Source organism: Colletes gigas, unplaced genomic scaffold (genome assembly GCF_013123115.1).
Source record: "Colletes gigas isolate AHSC1104 unplaced genomic scaffold, ASM1312311v1 Colletes_gigas_Sc00011, whole genome shotgun sequence".
In the NCBI taxonomy this organism is placed as follows: Eukaryota; Metazoa; Arthropoda; class Insecta; order Hymenoptera; family Colletidae; genus Colletes; species Colletes gigas.
In genome coordinates, this window is record NW_025106640.1 from 4,307,597 (window position 1) to 4,326,400 (window position 18,804).

An 18,804-nucleotide genomic window follows, 5' to 3' on the forward strand; every position below is an offset into this window, starting at 1 on the left:
TTATCCCGTTAAATATCATCAATTATTAACAGATATCATTCGAGATGACTGAATAAAAGAACGCTCTTCCTCTGCTAAGTAATGAGCGGAAGTTTTTGAACGGAAATCTTTTCAGCCGCGCCTATTATAACTTGGAATCATTATCAACGCCTCGCTTTTAATAGCCTGCATTGCTATCTTTTGTTGGAATTAGAAGAAACGCCATTAAGTCGTCATTAATTACTCAATTAATCGAGTGTCATCGATTTCACCGTTAGTTAATCAGTGCCTAGAGAACTTTCCCCGGACGAACACCTCGCACTTCAATGTCTAGTTTTTAGCATCTCATATTTCCCACTTCCATCAGAATCGTTTCAATCAACGTCATCGCAAACATTGCCGTTAACTTATTTAATTTCATCTAGATTAACGAACAGGAAGCATTCTGTCGTTGTTAATTGAACAGTGTCAACGCCTGAATATCGAAAGTCTTTCCCCGATGGGACCTACTTAACTTAAAGATTGCTTATTAACCCCTTTCAGGCCTAATAGAAACGTAAATGTACACATATTCTATCTATGGAATCGAAGGTACGATACAATTTGTTAGACGATATCACCAACAAGAGAGCTCAATGTTAACCCTTTGCACTCGCCTGTCCCATCTGAAGGGACAAAGAATTTGGATGTACCCTCTAAGGGAATGCAACGATATTATTGCGTTAAAGTGATAGGAGAAAATACATAAGCGCAAAATGTAAACAAAGAGATGTTTACTTGGATATTTACTATCTATTTCGTAAGAAAGTCTGTTCGAGTCAGTAGCAGGTGGTCGAACCTAAGAGTGCAAAGGGTTAAGTAGTGTTCGTACATGTTTGTAAGAGTTTTATGCCAAAAATTATTGAAACAAATGATCGCCTCGAAAGGCTCGATATTCTGGACAATTCAGAGTCGAACTCACCTAGAAGAGATGTTCTTTCGGCCGGTTAATCGGTACAGGGCCTCGAACGCGGCGAGATTTTTTAGTCGGTTTCGCTGGCGCGTGTGTGTGTGTATGTATGTACGTGGGAGCAGCGGCGTTCCGCGCGAGGCAGCGGAGCGCACTTAAGCGCCGTGAGAGGAGTTCGCGCGATAACACGGGCCCGATAACGCGACGGACGTATACACTCGCTTCATGGTTGTAACATCGTGGCGAGCGCGAGTTTGCCGTCGTGTACGTGCGCGCGAACACGCAGACGCCAGGCGGCTGTACGTGACTCGTACACAAGGCGCGGTGCGTCGCTCCGTATAAAGAGCGGTGCATTGCGCCAAGCCTCTGCGCCGCGCGCTCCCGCCGCTGAATTAATAATCGAACTTACGTGGGTAGGTGTTCGTCTACCGGGTGTCTGCCCGCGTACTTGACGAATCGCCCGCGACTACGAGAACCACTCGATCACACCACGGACTGGTACACGTTATCGCGATGGGAGAACGTTCCCTGAAAATGCAAAGGGAAATCGTATTAGCGGCAAAGACGGCGATCAACCACTGCGTTCAACCCTCCAACCCTTTCCCAACTCTCGTAACGTCAACGGAAATTTATAAAACGCATAATTTTCTATACGTAATATTTTTAACAGAATAAGGGCGGGCAGGAAGGCTAAACAAATATTTAAAATCACATATTTGAAGGGATGTAACAAACGTTACGCTTCCTTAGTTCGATAGCAGTAAAAAAAAATAATTTCTACTCGTAATAATATTTTTAATTTGATCCTGAGAAAAATATAATAATTTACTTGTCGAAGATGTACACTTGTAGTTAATGGGAAGAACTGTTAACTAAATTGTAGTTAATATAAACAAATTTGAAACAATGTTATCGTGCGATCAATTTCGTGAGTCACCGTGTATCGTCGTGCTATCTCGTCGGTGTGGGTGAGGGAACTGGATTGTAAACAAAAATGTTGAACAAATCGAAAAAAAACATGTCCGTTCTGCATGAGCCTGCATACGCCAACTAATCTGCTAGTGATATGCTCGATTCTCTTTTTACACGGTTTAAATTTAACACGATACGGAACAAGAGTAATCGATTCTGTTATTTTTTTTTCGCGAATTTACTTTTACGCGGCTTTGAAAATCGATATAACCGAACATCAAGCCGACATGGCCAATTTCAATGAAATTTGACATTAATAATCTTCATCGATTTGTTCCGAACCTTGCGCGAAATTGACGAACGTATTGCATCATTAACGTTTCGTATATCGCGGATATTATACATTTATGGCGTACGTTAACGCGAAAAACATATGTAAATTGTATGCGCAATATGTTTCGTAAATTAATGTAACAATATTAACAAATTATTTTGCATACATTCTACATACACTTTTCACATTTACATGCGCCATGAATACGTAAAATCCACAATCTAGCGTGCGAGGTTTAAATACCAGGATGTGTAATGGAAAATGTATAATACGGACACAAAGGAACGTGAAACCTCGAACAATGGAGAAAAAAAAATATTACCACTTCTTTATTTATGCTTTCGCTATTACGATACTGCCAAAAATATAGCGTTTCCAACAATGGCTCGGGTATTTGTACCAGACGGTATCATTGAAACATTTTAATACGCCATGGCGGCGAGAGAACGAAACAAAAAAGTTCAGTACGCTTTGTACGATACGGCAGGAAATTTAATGAGATTCCCTTTGACTGCAAAATGCGCGCGTGTGTAGTATTGTTTCGATAGAAGTATGTACAGCTGGAGCTCGATTAACCGACTTAATCGCGACCGAGGCGAATTGGTTGAATCGAGATCCAGCAGATAATCGAGACTCAAGGAGAAATTAATGTGAAATTGTTATATACGTGTCTGCAATTTGTTCGTATCAATTCTATACAAGTGCTTTACTTCACGGAGCGTTTGACGCTTTCGGAAAAAGGAAGAATCATTTCCAAGCGCCATGTCTTTTCTCTGTGTAAACGAAAATGTTTCTTAGAACGAATATACTTGTCTGCATCAGATAACAGAGGTTCGACGATAAACCGCAGCTAATGGAAATTTAATTGTACCTGATGTATTATCATGACGTTAGCTGCGGAAATACATTGAAAACAAACCTGACGATCCAATAAAGAATAAAATTAATAAATATTATATTTATGGCTATAGGAAGTTAGTTCAAACCAAGTAAAGCCGAACCGAATAACCAGGTTAAACGTATTCCATATCCATGATATTTAAAGATACACGAATACTTGAAAAGCTGCGGTAACAAATCTCTGAACAAGTATCGTTCGTTTAACGCGCAAATAGTTGCAAATTACTACGCGCAAGTACCACTTCACCCGGTTACATACTACACTCGTTCGCGGAGGAGGATGTTAACCTACACGAATTGAACAAAGTTTATCCATGAATCAGGATGTTATCGTTCGTACTATAAAATTGCCACAGCGATCCTGGAAAACGTTAAAATAGCACATACCGATTGAAGATCCTGGTCGATGACAAAAGTTTGTAAATCCACAATACACGTTTCGTTAATTTCGTACAATTTATCGAATTTGCGTGTTCGAGTTACGAGACGTTCGGAAATAATAATCAATTTTAGAAACGTTTCTTCTCGTACATAATTGGATCATTGTGTTTATCGGTGGTTGACACGCGATTAATCCTTTAACAGTTACGAATTACAGAATGCATATGGCCGCGAAGTAAATCGATAACGCGGTTTTGCACGAAACGAAACGCTTAAGTGAAGCGACAAACGATAATTGAGAAGTCATAAGTAATTTATGTCCTAACCTCTTTCTTATCCTTTCGATTGATGGAATTATAAACGTGCATCGAGAGTCCATCAATAACGTCGCAGGAACGAAGACATCGAAATAATTGTAACGGATTTGTTTAATTGGACGTCGTTCGAACATTTCTGTAAAACTAATCACCATGTTAATTATGCACGCACGACAAGCGTCTTTTCGATCTGGAAACATTTCGGTATGCGACATGGAAAAAAGTCAGGGTCCGTACCTTCGAAACCCGACTGAAGATGTCTCCACCGGTCTAAGCTATAATATCAGTTTTCTCGAAAACTACCCATCGATCGAGGATAAAGGTTATATAACTAAACATGAAACACGGTAGAGAATGATATGCAAAAGGATTCATCCCGATATCGTTAGCGGATTCTGAGATATTAAATGGTCACTTTTTCCAACCTGACTGTTGCTTGAACTCGGTTCTCCCACTCTCTCTCGAAGCACCACGCGCGTCGTTAAAACTGCTCGAACGATCTTTGCATCAATTTCTTACACGACTGAACCACAAAGGACACCATTTTCACTACGTACTTTTTCAACGTGCGAATTGATCTGTCAACGGTCGATCGCGGTATACGAGTTACCATATAAACTATTCAAATGAATACAGAACGACCGTTGCACGGAAGATTCCACTTGCAGTTAGTCGATACATCTTCGATCTCCTTCCACTACGTGAATGTTGCTACAACATGAAGTGAGATCTAGGAGCGATATATCGATATACATATGTTGAACATATCGATCGTACGTGCTTGCAGCACTGAACAGTTTGCAACCCTGGCAGATAATTATATGCTATTAAAATGGTAAAAAGGATGATCGTAAATATGAAACATTCGATCTGACGACATTCACGACAACGAAACGACGCAACGTTGCCACGTATTGTTCGTGTACATGGTTATTGAAATCTGTTGTACTCGGAATAATTTCGTGACATTTGCAATCGATATGCGCCGACATGATGTTTCAGACAATGTAGATGCTGTATTTACAATCGAAAGCTTATTCGTGCTTCGCATTACCAATTACCGACCGATGTACTGCAGTCGTTACTTCTTAACCTATACACTTTGCATCTTTTTAACCTTAAACGCGGTAGACAGATGCATACAAGGAATCGAATAGTTCACGGACCTAGCGCGGTACAGATGCGTGGCATCCTAGCAATCCATGAGAGAATGTCATGCACTACGGGAGCGGTTTCGATGTTCGATAACAGATTTTTAGAAAGACATACGACGTACCATTCGATTTAGATCCACGAAGAACGCGCCACGCCCTGCCTTCGACGTTGCCGTGTGCGCGATGGACGGCCCGCATAATGAGAAACGCGAATCAGTGGCCTCATCGTTCTCCCGTATCTTTGGTCGCGTGCGCTGCGGCTTCGTGCGCGTTTGCCCTTGCTTATCACGTTCTTGCGCAGCTTTAATTAGCTCGCCGCCATCTCTTGGTCACTACGCTGCTTCTAAGCACTTTCGCTCTTTCTGTTTATTTTATAGAATCATATCTCCTCGTTTAAGCCATAGAAACAGACTTGTTGATCTCTGGTACAGCTTACTGCCACTAACCATACATGGAGCGACGAGCACTATAGGACACACTTTTTCTAGACATACGCGTATCCCGCCATCTATGCAATTCGTGTTTTCGTAATTTACCATATCGATTCCGATCTATCATATTAAATATACCCAGAGATCAAGAACTTAGTCGATAAGTGGTTAGTTCTCAATAATATAGTGTAATTGAATTAGAATCTTAATGGTATGCTCGTTAGTGGCATGATCAGTATCTCAATTACAGGAACAGGAGATTAATTTACTCATTACGTAATCGATATCATATTCTAAAATTAAAACAGCTCTCATCCGGTATTTATCGATGCTTACTGTGTGCACTGTAGCATGACTATGGTTTCAAACCAACGTTATTGAACTTCGACTGTAATTTTAAACATGTTAAAAACTGGGCACGCATCGCAATTGCGTTATGTGCATTGTAGTAAATTTTAAATCTGAATTTACAAATTGTGTATTTCAAGATTACTTCAGTCGACTAGAATCTTAAGAACCTGCTGTAAAGGTACTTACTAAGATCGAGGATGTTACTTTAAAGGCGCGAAATACAGCAGAGATGATGACGAAGAACAAAGGAGAGGATTGCTTACGTCGGGGAAAGAAGGAAAAGGAGGGGACGAGCCATAAGTTGCGTACCCGTGGCACGCCATCTACGTTGGCTTTGTATATTCCATGGTTGCGCAATGTGCGCGACTCGAGAAAATCCGACGCGCGACGCACGCTCGCATTTTTACTTTTGTGCATCGGCCACAGGGTTGCGCAGCACTTCATACGACGATTGATTGAGCTTCAAAGGGAGGCAAACCTCGAATCGGATGGAAAAGAGAGAAGGGGAAAGCGAACTCGTGAAAGAGGGTACGCAACTCCCATCCCGCTACTATCCATTCGAGCAAGGGCACATCAGGCAACACAGACGAATTACGAGCGTTACAACCACAGGGTGAACGGAGAAAGGTGAAGGATGGAAGGAGAAGGGCGGAAAACATGGACAAAGAGACGAAGAAAGGGGAAAGGTGCATGCACGGAGAAAGGGTGGGGAAGAGCACAGGAGAGGAAGATCGGTCTCGGTGCAGAACGTAGTGGTTATAAAGAGAAGCGGCATCGCCGCACGGCTACTTGGCTCTCCAGGGCCAGGATATTTCAATACCGACGGTGGTCGGCCACCGCCGACGCGGGCACAGAGAGGGGAAATGGTTGTGACGATGTGCGCTCGTATATATGTAAATGTATATATATACTTTCCCCTCGTACCCCTCACCCACGTGCCCGCCCTACGCTTGCACATACAATATATACGACTTTACACACCCGTGGGCGTTAAAGAGAAAGAAAGAGAGAGAAACAGACGTGACGAAGACCAGTGGCACAGTAGCGCTCCGCTATTCGGGTTTCCTGCACGAGGGGAAGAGCGATGGGGAGGGAGAAAGAGTCTGTCTCTGTTTTAACATACAGAGGGGGAAAGTTGCGGCAAAACGGAAAGACTGGTGTCTGTGGTACTGCAGGGACGCGCGCGGCGCGGCGATGGGGACCTCGAACTGAACCGTCGACCGACGATTGTCCGTGATCCCGCCTTCTCGACGAGTCGAGGGGAACCGACGTGGGCTGTGCCACTCGCCGATTGGTCGACCCGTCGTGCGGGGTTCGGAGCGTTGGTGGCGCCTCGAGAATCTCACCAATCGAGCGCCACCGTCGTGGCTTTTTTATCCTGCTATTTACGCTGAAGGACGGAGAGGAGCAAGCTCCCCATCTAACTCTCTCGCTCTTTTTGTATCCCTCTCCTTTTCCATTGCTCAGCCGCTCTCCCTGTGTGTTCGTCGGCACGGGAGAGGACACTCTCGTTTCGGGATCCGTTGAGGTTGCACACGTTTCACGAGAGGAGCGCCGCTCGTGTATTGTGACGCGCTTCATTCTACGCTGTTCTTACTCGATACGGAGCATTCTCGTATTCGCGATTACGTCGAATAATCTGTTTCAAGCGTCTGTTTACTGTAAAAGCATCGTATGCGGCGACCGATGCCGTGCGGTAGTGTTATGTAGTGTGTGACAGTACGTCACAAGAGGATACAGTGTTGCCACATCGTGGGCGCGAACACACAGCAAGAGCGGTATTTTGATTCGTAAACGTTTATGATACGATCGCGAGTGCATTTATGGAGGGATACAAGGATTAATTCGTTCCAACGATAACGGAAAATAGTGAACGTTACGACGACACAGTAAATTCCGGAGTTTATCGGTAGAACGCCAGTGACATTTGGTGCGGTGCTATCGACGAAATAGAGTTGGCAACGTCGCATCGACTGCTCTCAACACAAACACACGCATACACGTACCTAGAAGGGAACTTGGGGTGGCTGGGTAGCAGGCAGGCGGCAGGCAGGCAGGCAGGCAAGCAAGCAAGCAGGCAGGCAGGCAGGCAGGCAGGCAGCTTTCTTGTTCCGAGGACGGCGCTCCTGGTCGCGCCGTCTCTCTTTTCTACCTCCATTGCGCTTGCTCTTCTCTCCCTCTTCTCCCTTCCCCTCTCGTCCTCGGTCACTCAATCACACTCTCCTTGTTTTACTTTCTCTCTCGCTCTTACTCGTATGCGGCGCACGTACCGTTGAGAGCTTCTCCCTCCTCCTTCGGTAGTCTTTCTCTACCGTTACCCCCTCCCCTCCTAACCTCGAGCGGGTCGGGCGAGTCCACTAAGCTTGCGAGGGGAGTTCGGCAGACCTCGGCTCTAGTCGGCCTCGATCTGCAGAATGTACTAGACGCTGTGAGTCGATCGCTCCAGTTTTCGAATATTCGCATATAGGAAGCCTGTCCGGTGTTCACAGGGCTTCCAAACGTCTTTCCGCGTTTCATTCGCGGATTCATAAGTCGCTAGTGCCTATATCGACGTCAATTTTCACCATCAGCTTGGGACGCACTCGACCAGCGTATATCCGTACGACGGCCATGTTTGGTGTTTACGAGGTGAGGGGAAATCGCTGACGTCACGAGCCCCGATCTTGCACGAAGGGAGCAGCAGCACCAGCAGAAGCAGAAAACGTGTTGCCGGCCAACACAGACACCAAGTCCGTACACGACTTGAAAAAAGACGAAACGCAGTCGAGTGGCCCGATTGCTCGACGAATATCGTACGCGAGATTATTGTGCGTTGAACACACGAAGAAGAAACTCACGGTGCGCAAACTGTGCCGCCTGAAATTCCCTTCTCGATGGGACGTGCGTGTACGCCGACTTCGCTCGTGTTCGCCGGTCTTACCGCGACTACTGGCCTTTCAAAAAACATCGGGCGCATTGCCGCCTCGCCGCTGAAATAGCAGCCACTCTAATCACCGTCGGTCGACTCCGATCAGTGCGGAAAACATCGAGCAATGCCGAGTGTTCTCGTATTCGAGACAACACGTGCCGCATCTTGCTTCACACAATTTTCATTGAAAATGTTTAACACGTCGAAGATGCGATCGAATTGATCGCCCTTCGGAAACACGTGGTCATCGTATTTCATGTTGTGTAACGTCTGCTCCAAAACGCCAACGGAGAATTCGGAGCACTCATTGAAATTAACGCAACGTTTGCCTTGTTAAAACGACAATTGTCTTGGTCGTTTTGTCGTGTTTACGTGTGTCATCCAAATTTAATTAAAGAGTGCCGTGTGGTGTCCGATCTAGTTTCGGTACATATGGTGTTACATTACTCGGTGTGGTTTATTAGTGACGCACATCGCTCTTTTATTGGATATAGTAGCATCTCCCATACACGTACAAAGAACAAGGATTAAAACATCATGGATCTGGGTGACAGAGTTTACGCTGCGGAACGGATTACGAAGAAGAGGTTAAAGCGGGTAAGTAAGGAACTGCGAACCGTCACCGGCAGATAGCGCCACAACATGGAATCTGTTTGTCTATGCGCCGTTGCCACTTCCTCCCCTCTCACGATCTCTTTCTCTTTCCCACTATCGTTCCGACGATTCTGCCCCTCCCGTAGCGATTTCTACCTTGCACGATGCTTCCCGATATCTCTCGTTGAACCTTAATAGACACGTTTTTACCAACGTATACTCATTTTTTATAAGAGACATTTCATTTTCTCCAAGCGCACGCATGCTTTGACAAAAATATACGTCCAGGAGTATAAGATTGATAACAATTCTGCGAAAAATTCATTGACAAGATGCGTTGCTCTTTTACGCGGACAAAGAATTCTCAAAAAAATCATACGTTACGCATCCAAGAGTTTAATACATTGTACGGGTCTTTGGTATTGACGTATGGAATTTTTAAACTTTCGTGATCTGCGCAAAAATTGATGTCTCTATCGTGTACCGGCGATCTTTGGAGTACACTAACGACACGTCGAGACTGGCAACGTTGTAAATCGACATAAAACACGCGAGAGACTTCTCAGCTGCGACCGGCTCATGCGCGATAAACCGACGTGTCCTATACCTGCACAGTTATGTCATTGTTTTCCAACTGTCACACTGGCTGCGCACCACGACCGGTCGGCATGCTTTCGTTCGTTGGCCGACGGCCAATAGGTGAGCAGTATGAGCGGCTCTCGTGGAAGTCAACGCCGCCCGTTTTATCGACCGTACGCTATGAGATGGATTCGAAGATCTGCTGCTCTTTGACGCAGACGCGCGAAACAGATCTTTGCGATCGGTTCGATTTCGACGTCGGCGCCAAGGCTTTTTCTCGCCGGTTGATAGGTTATGCATATTCGATAATTCGACTAGGAGTAGATTTATTCTCCATCCAGATTTCTTAATACACTAGATTTCGAGTTTACTTTATTTAATTCACTGTAAAATCCGTGTGTACATATGTACGATACAATCTATCAAATTTAAAAGGATTAGAACGATTTGTTAGTTCAATAGACAAAGATCAAAATGGATTCTAAATTGTTCTTTCAATTCTTTTGGCGCGCAAAAGAGGAATGACTTAGTAAACACGAATGTGAATGGAGTACTGACGACGAAACATAAACGAATATCTCTCGAATCGAGTAGAATTAAATTATTGGAGAAACTTGTCGCGCGATACCGTTACCCATAATTTGTTTCATTTTGTAATTATTTTTATAATTGCATTGTGTAAGCAAGCTATTTTCTGTTCTGTTGCAGGGCAAAGTGGAGTATTTTGTGAAATGGAAAGGATGGAGTAAAAAGTAAGTCTACAGAAGCGATCGAATCATTAATAGGTCCATTCAAAGAAGTTGCGAATATAACTTTCTTCCTCTTTTTAGATACAACACGTGGGAACCGGAAGAGAACATATTAGACGTCAGGTTAATCGAATTATACGAAGAAAGTCTAAGAGGTGGGGAAGTGGTTGTTACAAGAAGACCTAGGCGGAGGGATGCCAGGTACAATGTAAGTAGATCATTAATATGTTATAAACAAATAGCGGTTATTGTTATCTTTCAGTTTAGAATGAATTAACTGAACGCGGATAATTGTTTGTAGCAATTAATATCTTTCATATTAATGCATAAACATGTATTTTCGTACTTACAGGAACAAGTTCTGGCCAATTTAGTTGTCGAAGAAGAACCTGGTGGAGACGAAAGAGTCGGCGAAGATAGTCAAGACGAGTCGACTACCGGTAGTACATCAGCTGCCCGTTTGAATCCCGTTGCACCTGACGAAGATACGCTTCCAAGTTCCCTCGATGGGCACGAATCACCCACGGTTCCGGAATTATTGGCATCCTCGTTTAACGTCGATTCAGATAGCTCCAATAGTAGCGTGGACAGTCCCCTGCTGCCAAGGAGAGAACCAACGGGTACAAAAAGAAAAGCTGAGGTTCTCAGCAAAGAATCGGGGAAAATCGGCGTTACCATTACCACGAGCAGTCCAAGCAGCGGTAGTGGAAGTCCGCCGCCAAATAAAATCCCTCGGTTATTACCTCTGAAGACTAATCCTGCGTCTCCTCCTTATCATGTGAGTGTTGATTTATCTTCCGAATTAGGGCTGAAAGAAGAGAGAAAGAGTAATTTATCTCATGGGTTTCGTTTGTTTCAGAGTCACAAAATTAATGGTAGAAGGCCGTCGTCGTCCAGCGTGAAGTCCACGCCGGAGGAACCGTCGCCAGCGGTACCAACGACGCCAGCACCAGCGGCGCAGGACAAAAAACGTCCTGAGGCGGACGTACCACACGGTCCACCACCCTCGCTACCGCGTGCACCGCCGGCACCCCTATCTCCGCAGATAGATACACCTTTGGAACAGCCTACCAAAAAGAGGCATTTGTCGGAACAAAAACAAGAGAAGTCGAACGGGGCCGTGACTGTGGACGCGAACGGTCATAAATCGCCCAGCCCTACGGACTCTTACACGAACAACAATAGGTTACCGACTGTCGTGAACGGGCATCATAGTCATAATAATAACAACAACCATAACAATAATAATAACAATACTAACAATAATAATACGTCGAGTATAAAACAAACTGAAATCACGAAGACAGACGTGTACGTCCCTCTCTCCAGCCCTGGTACGGATTACTGGCACGCGAGGAATCCAGTCGCCGATCAGGTGTTCATTACAGACGTCACGGTGAACCTTAAAACCGTTACCATCAGGGAGTGTAAGACTGAGAAAGGATTCTTCCGGGAGAGGGATCCGAAAAGCGATATCTATTAACGTACTACGAATAGAGACCTTTACTGTGAATTTTATCGAACTACTGTAAATATAAATTATTTTCACATGTCGAGTGGTAAGCCGAGAATATATTGACTGTACCAAGCGATTAAACTTTTCTAAGTAACGGACTTCGCGGATCGTCGAGGATTGATGGGGTGAGTGATATCGAGAGAAAACTCGCCGCTCAGTTTCCGGTACTGTACCGTTCCGTGTGAAGTTCCAAAAGCCAACAGAAAAATAGAAACGTGAGCCTCAAATTCGATTCATCGTTACGCGATATTCGTGGATTTTATTAAAACTGAAAATTTAATAGTCAGCTTCAGTATTGCAAGGGAATACGTGTAAATCAACAACAAAGATAGTAAGACCGTAATCGTTGGGGGTGTACGAGAACCCGAAATATCGGGTCGGGTCGGGAACACGAATATTTTTCGGGATTGGGACGGGTACCCGAAAGTTTCGAGATTCTCGAATTTTTAGGACTTCCGAAAATCCCGAGAAGTCGATGAACAGTGTGTACACAATACCCAAGTATGTACTAAGCACGCAGTCACACGTTTGTTTACATCAAGTCACATGATTCTTAGAGTCGGTGTTTCCAATAACTTGTCGAAAACTGGCAGAAGACATTGAAAGAATGTTGTCCATCACGAATTCTTTTTAAGGATTTCAAACATTATCGGGAATCTCGAAATATTCGGGAACTGGGCCCGTCTCGACTGGACCTCTTCCCGATTCGTCCCGACCATCGGGTTCTTGCACACCCTTAGTCATCGTACAATGATTATACACGAGGAACGATAACTTTATGGATTACTGTCGCGTTGTACGATGTACACTTATACATTTTAAAACGCTTGATAGACCTTAACTGTACTAAAGATCTGAAACAACGTTAGAGGATAATACATTTTCTCATTGATTGCATTTCCGCTTCTATTAGAATTCTGCAGAGGAAACTGTGTGAAATTAGTTAATTTCGAATTTTACTATGATAAATAGTACAGATCTGGAAAGAAATATTTTTCTAATTCGTTTTTAGAATATGGAAGCAGCTTTGTAGAAGCGAGTTCGAAGCGAAAAAAAAAAAAATTTTTCGAGTATAAGAAAACCAAGGTTGTTTATCTTGACAACGTATTTCTCAGCATTATGATATTATATTGTATTTACTGATAAATATTTAATTTGTTTTTCCGTTCTTTTAGCGAATAATATCGTGTCACAAACGAAAGGTGATGTCATTCATTAGTAGGTGTTAGATTCATCTAGAGGCATAAACACATTGATTTCTTCAAGTTGTTGTAACATCACAGATTTTAATGCACAGAAAGCAAAAAGCAATGCATGTTTGTCGACGGCATAGCACGCAATGACTTTGTAACCTGTAACGTGTTTCATCAGTTTCTAATTTTGTTATGAATTGATTTCGTGTTATTTAATGTTAGCTGTTGCATTTTTTTTTTATACCGTCAAATGTTTTTCATTTCTATTTAAGGACTGACTGCGCATAAAGTATTCGATGAGATAAAAATAATGAGAACGCAGAGCGCGATTCAATCCCAACGGTATCGAAGAACCTTCACGCGTACCCTGAGAGCGTAATTTTATTTCTAGATGTGTTGTCGAGTATGTCACCAAATAGATGTTCCTACCTCGAACGGTCATCTCGAACATAAATTGAGTACAACAACCAAATTCTAATCTTATCGAACTTACACGCTATTCGAGCATCATTTAATTTTAACGATTTCGCACCGTACAGTTCGCGTACACTTTCAGAACCAGTAAATCCGTGATATAGTTAAATAATATAAGTATAAAACTTAAAACATATATGTTGCTTATTTATTGTAACTAATATAAAAGTTTTTAGGTTTTTACGTTTTTAATATAGTATTATTAGACTGTGTACGCAATGCGTCCCTTTAACGAAGCCTGGATCAATTAAACATTTCTGTGGTACATTAGGCAGAAGAAGCCTTCTTATAATTTAAAGCATTGGAAACACTATCGTGGACAAAGTGTTCCTAAGACCGCTTAATATTTTGTATAGACTGTACAATCTAAAATAGCGATTTATCTTTTTAAAAATGGGGCTATTTGTGTACAATTAGGTCGCGGTCCCTTGCGATGAAAATTGCATGGGATCGAATATACATTTAAATTGTTGTAATGTAATATTGTACATTGAGAAATGGAATTCTGTAAAAAGTGTAAATAGGCAGAAACTTACACACTATGATAAAGGAGCGAGAAACTTGCGTTAGCTTTAGACCTTTCAGTTATTAATTGTAAATAGATGAAGCGAAAACCCCTTTAAGTTGTAAATGTAAATCGCAACTGCAGGTCTAGAGGAGATCCTTTTTAGCTTTAGAATTTGAGATAGACTGTGCGCGTACCTTCGATATTGTTTCTGTACTTATAGAATATTCAGACTACTTATACGATACACATGGGAAAAAAAAACTGATAACCCAGCGATTACGCAGGCATATACGATATGTGAACCCCGGTAGTACCAAATTCAACGGTAATTTTAGTTCTGTCTGGTACAGATTCCTTATATTTCAATAAAACCTTTACTTGAACTTTGCCCGCGTGCAGTACTTGTTTTCCATCCATTTGAAGCCGAACGTATGTTTTATTTACTGAAGCCTCGAAACCTGACTCTTTTTTTAAGTTTCAATTTATGTTATTATCTAATGTGTAAAGTTAAAGGAGAATAAAATAACAGTTATTCTAAAAATTTCTATCGAACATGTGTTACGATTAACGTTAATGTATATAATTTTTATTAAAATTTCGTATTGGCCTTTGACGATCGATCGAAGACGTCGTAACGCAATCAAAGTTAAAATATGATGGAGCTGTTGACAGTTCTTATTTCGTAACACTCGCCAGGTCTAGATTATACGTGTCGGAATTCATTCTCAAAATTGAATGGAATATGTGAAATAAATGATTCAATTTTTTTAATTAAATTTAATTTATTTATAAAACAAATATCGAATAACTATTTAGTGATGGACCGATCAAAGTATTTTTACAATATTTTTTTAAATTTTAAGACAGGCCTTTGGACTCATCGGTATGTAATTGTTTAAATTATAAGTATTATCCTTTATCTTATTACTCATATGTAAAACAGACTACCTATACATACGTATACAACGTATCATACATCTAATACAGATGACAGTTATTGTTGAATATTAATACTATCGCAAAATTCTTGTATAATCTTAAGATCTCTTATGTTAGGTCCTTTTCAAATATGCATAATGTCGTTAAGGTTTTTATAACCTAATTTAGTACAGACTGCGCTCTTTTGGCGGCAAAACATCCAAATTTATAAAGAAATGATTGATTGATGTAGATATCTTTCTGCCTATTCTTTTGTAACTAAATTATCAATTTAAGGATTAAACTATTATTTGTTAAATTTGCATTACGTTTTGAGAATACATTCCGATCGATATAACCTAGACACAAGTACTGAAAACATAAGATTAATTCTGCAATACTTGAATTTCATAATAAATCAGTTTGTTTCTCTAAGTGAAGTAAAGACAAAATGCTTTCTAAATATTATCACTACATCTTCCGTGAAAAGACTGTTTACAACAACAAAAAACATTGCGTGTAACTACAAAATGAAACCTAAATGCTTACAGCCAAAATATGTAAATATGTTAGTTTTCCTCTATCAAAATAGAAATGTTGTATAGAATATCATTAGTAAAATATCTTGAATAAAAAGAAAATATAAAAAAGAATGATGGATTTACAAAACTTCATTTATAAACCACATCGTACTATTCGAATATTATGAATATCAAGTATCTACATATTTCATCAATGTATTCACAAATTTGTCTGCTTACCAGCTTTCCAAATCTCCGTGTTTATGGATTTTCATTGTAAAGTTTACAATCTGTCAGGTTTGCCTTCGTGAATCCTAGAAAATAATGGATTTCCGATACACATTCTTGACTAAATGCACATATTTTGAAATTTTACACGTTAAACGGAATAATAATCTTGTATTTTCTTTGCTTGCTTCTCGAATAGAATATAACAGAACAAATTTAAAAGAAAACTGAGAAACTAATTTCAAAAGTAGAATGTGGCCTATACGTTCGAGTTCACTTGGAACCACTTTTGTTATTTGATTTTAATTGCTGTGGAAATAATTACTGCCTTCAATATTTAATCTAAATTCCAAACGCTAAGAGTGCAAAAGTCGTATTCTAGTCTGAACCGATAACGTAATTTTACCATACGAGGTATGCCTGATTTGTGACTATACGGAAATGGTAAGAGAACTTACATGTTTCCTTGCGATAATTTATAAATGGTTTATGTTAAGTAGAATTGTACCACTCCTGAGATTTAATTTGGATTACTTGAGAAATAATTAAGTTTTCTCAATATTTAGTCTTAATTCCTAACACTGGAAGTGCTAAATACGACTTCTGGTACGAACCGATAACGTCGGAAGTTCGCGAACCTCCAATCCGTATAACAGAAAAAAAGCATTGCATCCAACCGGAATATTAAATGAATACCGAATTTAATCTAAACTTAATCTCTAATTACCCTCTAAGTATACAAAAGAAATGGATTTTATTGCATTATAACGAAACGTGCAGTAACTTTCTTACATGAAGTTGTATTCAGGTTAGGTATTTTTCTCTATACGTTTGCATACTTGTTACGTGAAGTTGGTCCTGTTCGTCCATGCGTTAGATGCAAGAACAAATTATGTGGTTTGCGTTTAGTTTGATTATTTAAAGTGTAATACGTGTTATTGTCGTAATGTAATTCTTTTTTTACGTGCAATTTGTACGTTCATGTGTTATTGATGTATGTAGTATATCATACCAATTGTCAGAATTACTAAACCTTCGCGAGCCGAACGACAAAATGCAGATGAAATCAAGTGCACATCGACAGTCTACAAATATCAAAGTAACAGATTTAGTTCTTACGAGAAAAGTTGAAGGTAGTATAATTGATCATGGAGAGTGAGTATTAATTTAACAAATACAAGAATCTTGAGATCTTAGTGTAGTTTTACTGCTATTTCACTAAACAATTTATATTCTTACAGAATAATGTATCTAATACACCTAGGTTTGTATATAGGAACTGTTGACAATGGAACCTGAATCCAAAGCGACAACTTTTCTTAAGTCTTTGTGTACAAGTACCACCATACCTGCAACTGTCTCTGGTTGCATGATTGCAGCTAAAACTACCAATAGCGTATTGGCAAAAGGAATGATGGAAGAAGTAAGTGCCTCCAAATATATTTTGTATAAATTTTGTCTTCTATAGTGTGCAATTATAGCGTAGTGAAAGAGCTCAGAATCCAATAGGTAAACAATATTTATGATTAAGTATAGGTGATAAGTATAGGTATTAATACTATTTGCTGATTATAGTATGATTACAGATTTTGTCTGCCAAAAAAATGGGGAAATGGGATTTTCCCACTCTAATCAAAGAGGGCAAAGATGATTTCTAAGACCACAGTAAAATGTAATTTAGTAATTTATTTTACAAATAATGTAATTATCCCTGTAGAATAAATCACTAAATATGTTTAAATAATCTAATTCGTTAGTTTTCTCTGCATTATAATGATGATTATAAGTACAAGTAAATGCAAACAGAAATATCGTGAATTTTGTAATACAATTAGGAAATAAATTTTTGAAAAATACCTATAATCTCCTGTTAGTTACATCAAATGTATACAAAATCAACTAACTAAATATTATGCTATATTAATATGCAAATTATCGATTAGAAAACAATGATCAGTATTTCTGATGTTTTGTATTTCTTTTTGGTAAAAACAAAGCTTAGTTATACGGCTTCACGTCTCTTTTATGACATATTTGTACTTTTATATCGATTTACCGTAGTATTTTATTTTTTAACTTGAAATATACGAATTTTGAGTTAGGTTATACAATTGTCTTACTCGTTAACATTGCTCTTTCAATCTGCATAGTCTACTGTATGTGCATTATGCTTTTGGCTTTTATTTGACGAATAAAGTCGTTAAATAAATAAAATACAACAGAAATAACACGTAAATATAGAAAAATTAAATAAAATTGAAATCGAAATATGTGTCTCGCCTTTTACACTTGGGTGTAAGACGGGTTGCCTAGACTTAGAGCAGGGCAAAACTTCTATGTAGGTAACTAAACAATTAGTTATCTGTTACTTATTAAATAACAATTACAATTTGAATTATAGAATTAAACCTTTCATAATTAAGTATCCCATTAATGAAAATAATGATTTTCATTGCTACTCATTAATCTTCCATTGGATTATGTTATATTCGCATTTGTTATGTGGCCAATTAATTTCCAATTACGAGGACGCGAGCATACACGATCGAAACATTGCTCGGTCTAAAGTTAACTTCCCGCGTCCCGTTCGAAGTATTATTTCATCGACGTTAAATACGTTTCCCGGGTCTGTTTACGAAAACCATAATCAGAAAGTTAACTCGATAAACGATCCTCGGTGATTTTCGAGAGAATAAGCCTCCCTTCCGTTCTAGCTATGCATTCGCGCGTCGTCAGTAAAAATGAGCCTGGGGTCTGGCACGAGCTGATAGCCACCGCGGATAGAAGTAAATAGGGGGAAGCGAAAGAGAACGAACGAGAAAGAGGGAGGGTGGACAGGAGGGACGTTCCGGCAATACACGAGCGGGACACGTAGCGTCCGATTCAGTCTGCATCCGACCGCCGCGAG

At 40.4% G+C, this 18,804-nt stretch overlaps 1 protein-coding gene and 1 long non-coding RNA gene across 3 annotated transcripts in view; one reads left to right on the plus strand and one right to left on the minus strand.

The window, feature by feature from the left end:
• Positions 1-5,115, minus strand: part of LOC122398598 — a 78,943-nt gene extending 73,828 nt beyond the window's left edge. The window contains exons 1-2 of one of the 2 annotated variants that reach the window (XR_006259202.1): positions 5,049-5,115; positions 1,338-1,456 (exon numbers count right to left, since the gene is read on the minus strand). This is a non-coding gene — a long non-coding RNA (uncharacterized LOC122398598). Of the gene's footprint in view, positions 1-1,337; positions 1,457-4,197; positions 4,455-5,048 lie in introns of those variants that run through there. The other variant, XR_006259203.1, reaches the window with a different exon arrangement.
• A 2,117-nt stretch (positions 5,116-7,232) lies between these two features.
• On the plus strand, positions 7,233-14,920 carry LOC122398620 (polycomb group protein Pc). The gene is made up of 5 exons (XM_043398689.1): positions 7,233-9,213; positions 10,498-10,541; positions 10,620-10,746; positions 10,891-11,316; positions 11,398-14,920. Exons 1-5 carry the CDS (start codon positions 9,154-9,156, stop codon positions 12,019-12,021), a joined length of 1,281 nt encoding a protein of 426 aa, XP_043254624.1. The 5' UTR covers positions 7,233-9,153; the 3' UTR covers positions 12,022-14,920.
• The last annotated feature ends 3,884 nt before the right edge of the window (positions 14,921-18,804 follow it).

Bases quoted from the DNA above. Each gene is read 5' to 3' on its own strand.
- LOC122398620 (XM_043398689.1), top strand. From the start codon at position 9,154: ATGGATCTGGGTGACAGAGTTTACGCTGCGGAACGGATTACGAAGAAG. The intron at 9,214-10,497 runs GTAAGTAAGGAA...GTTCTGTTGCAG, and splicing joins CGAAGAAGAGGTTAAAGCGG to GGCAAAGTGGAGTATTTTGT. The intron at 10,542-10,619 runs GTAAGTCTACAG...TCCTCTTTTTAG, and splicing joins TGGAAAGGATGGAGTAAAAA to ATACAACACGTGGGAACCGG.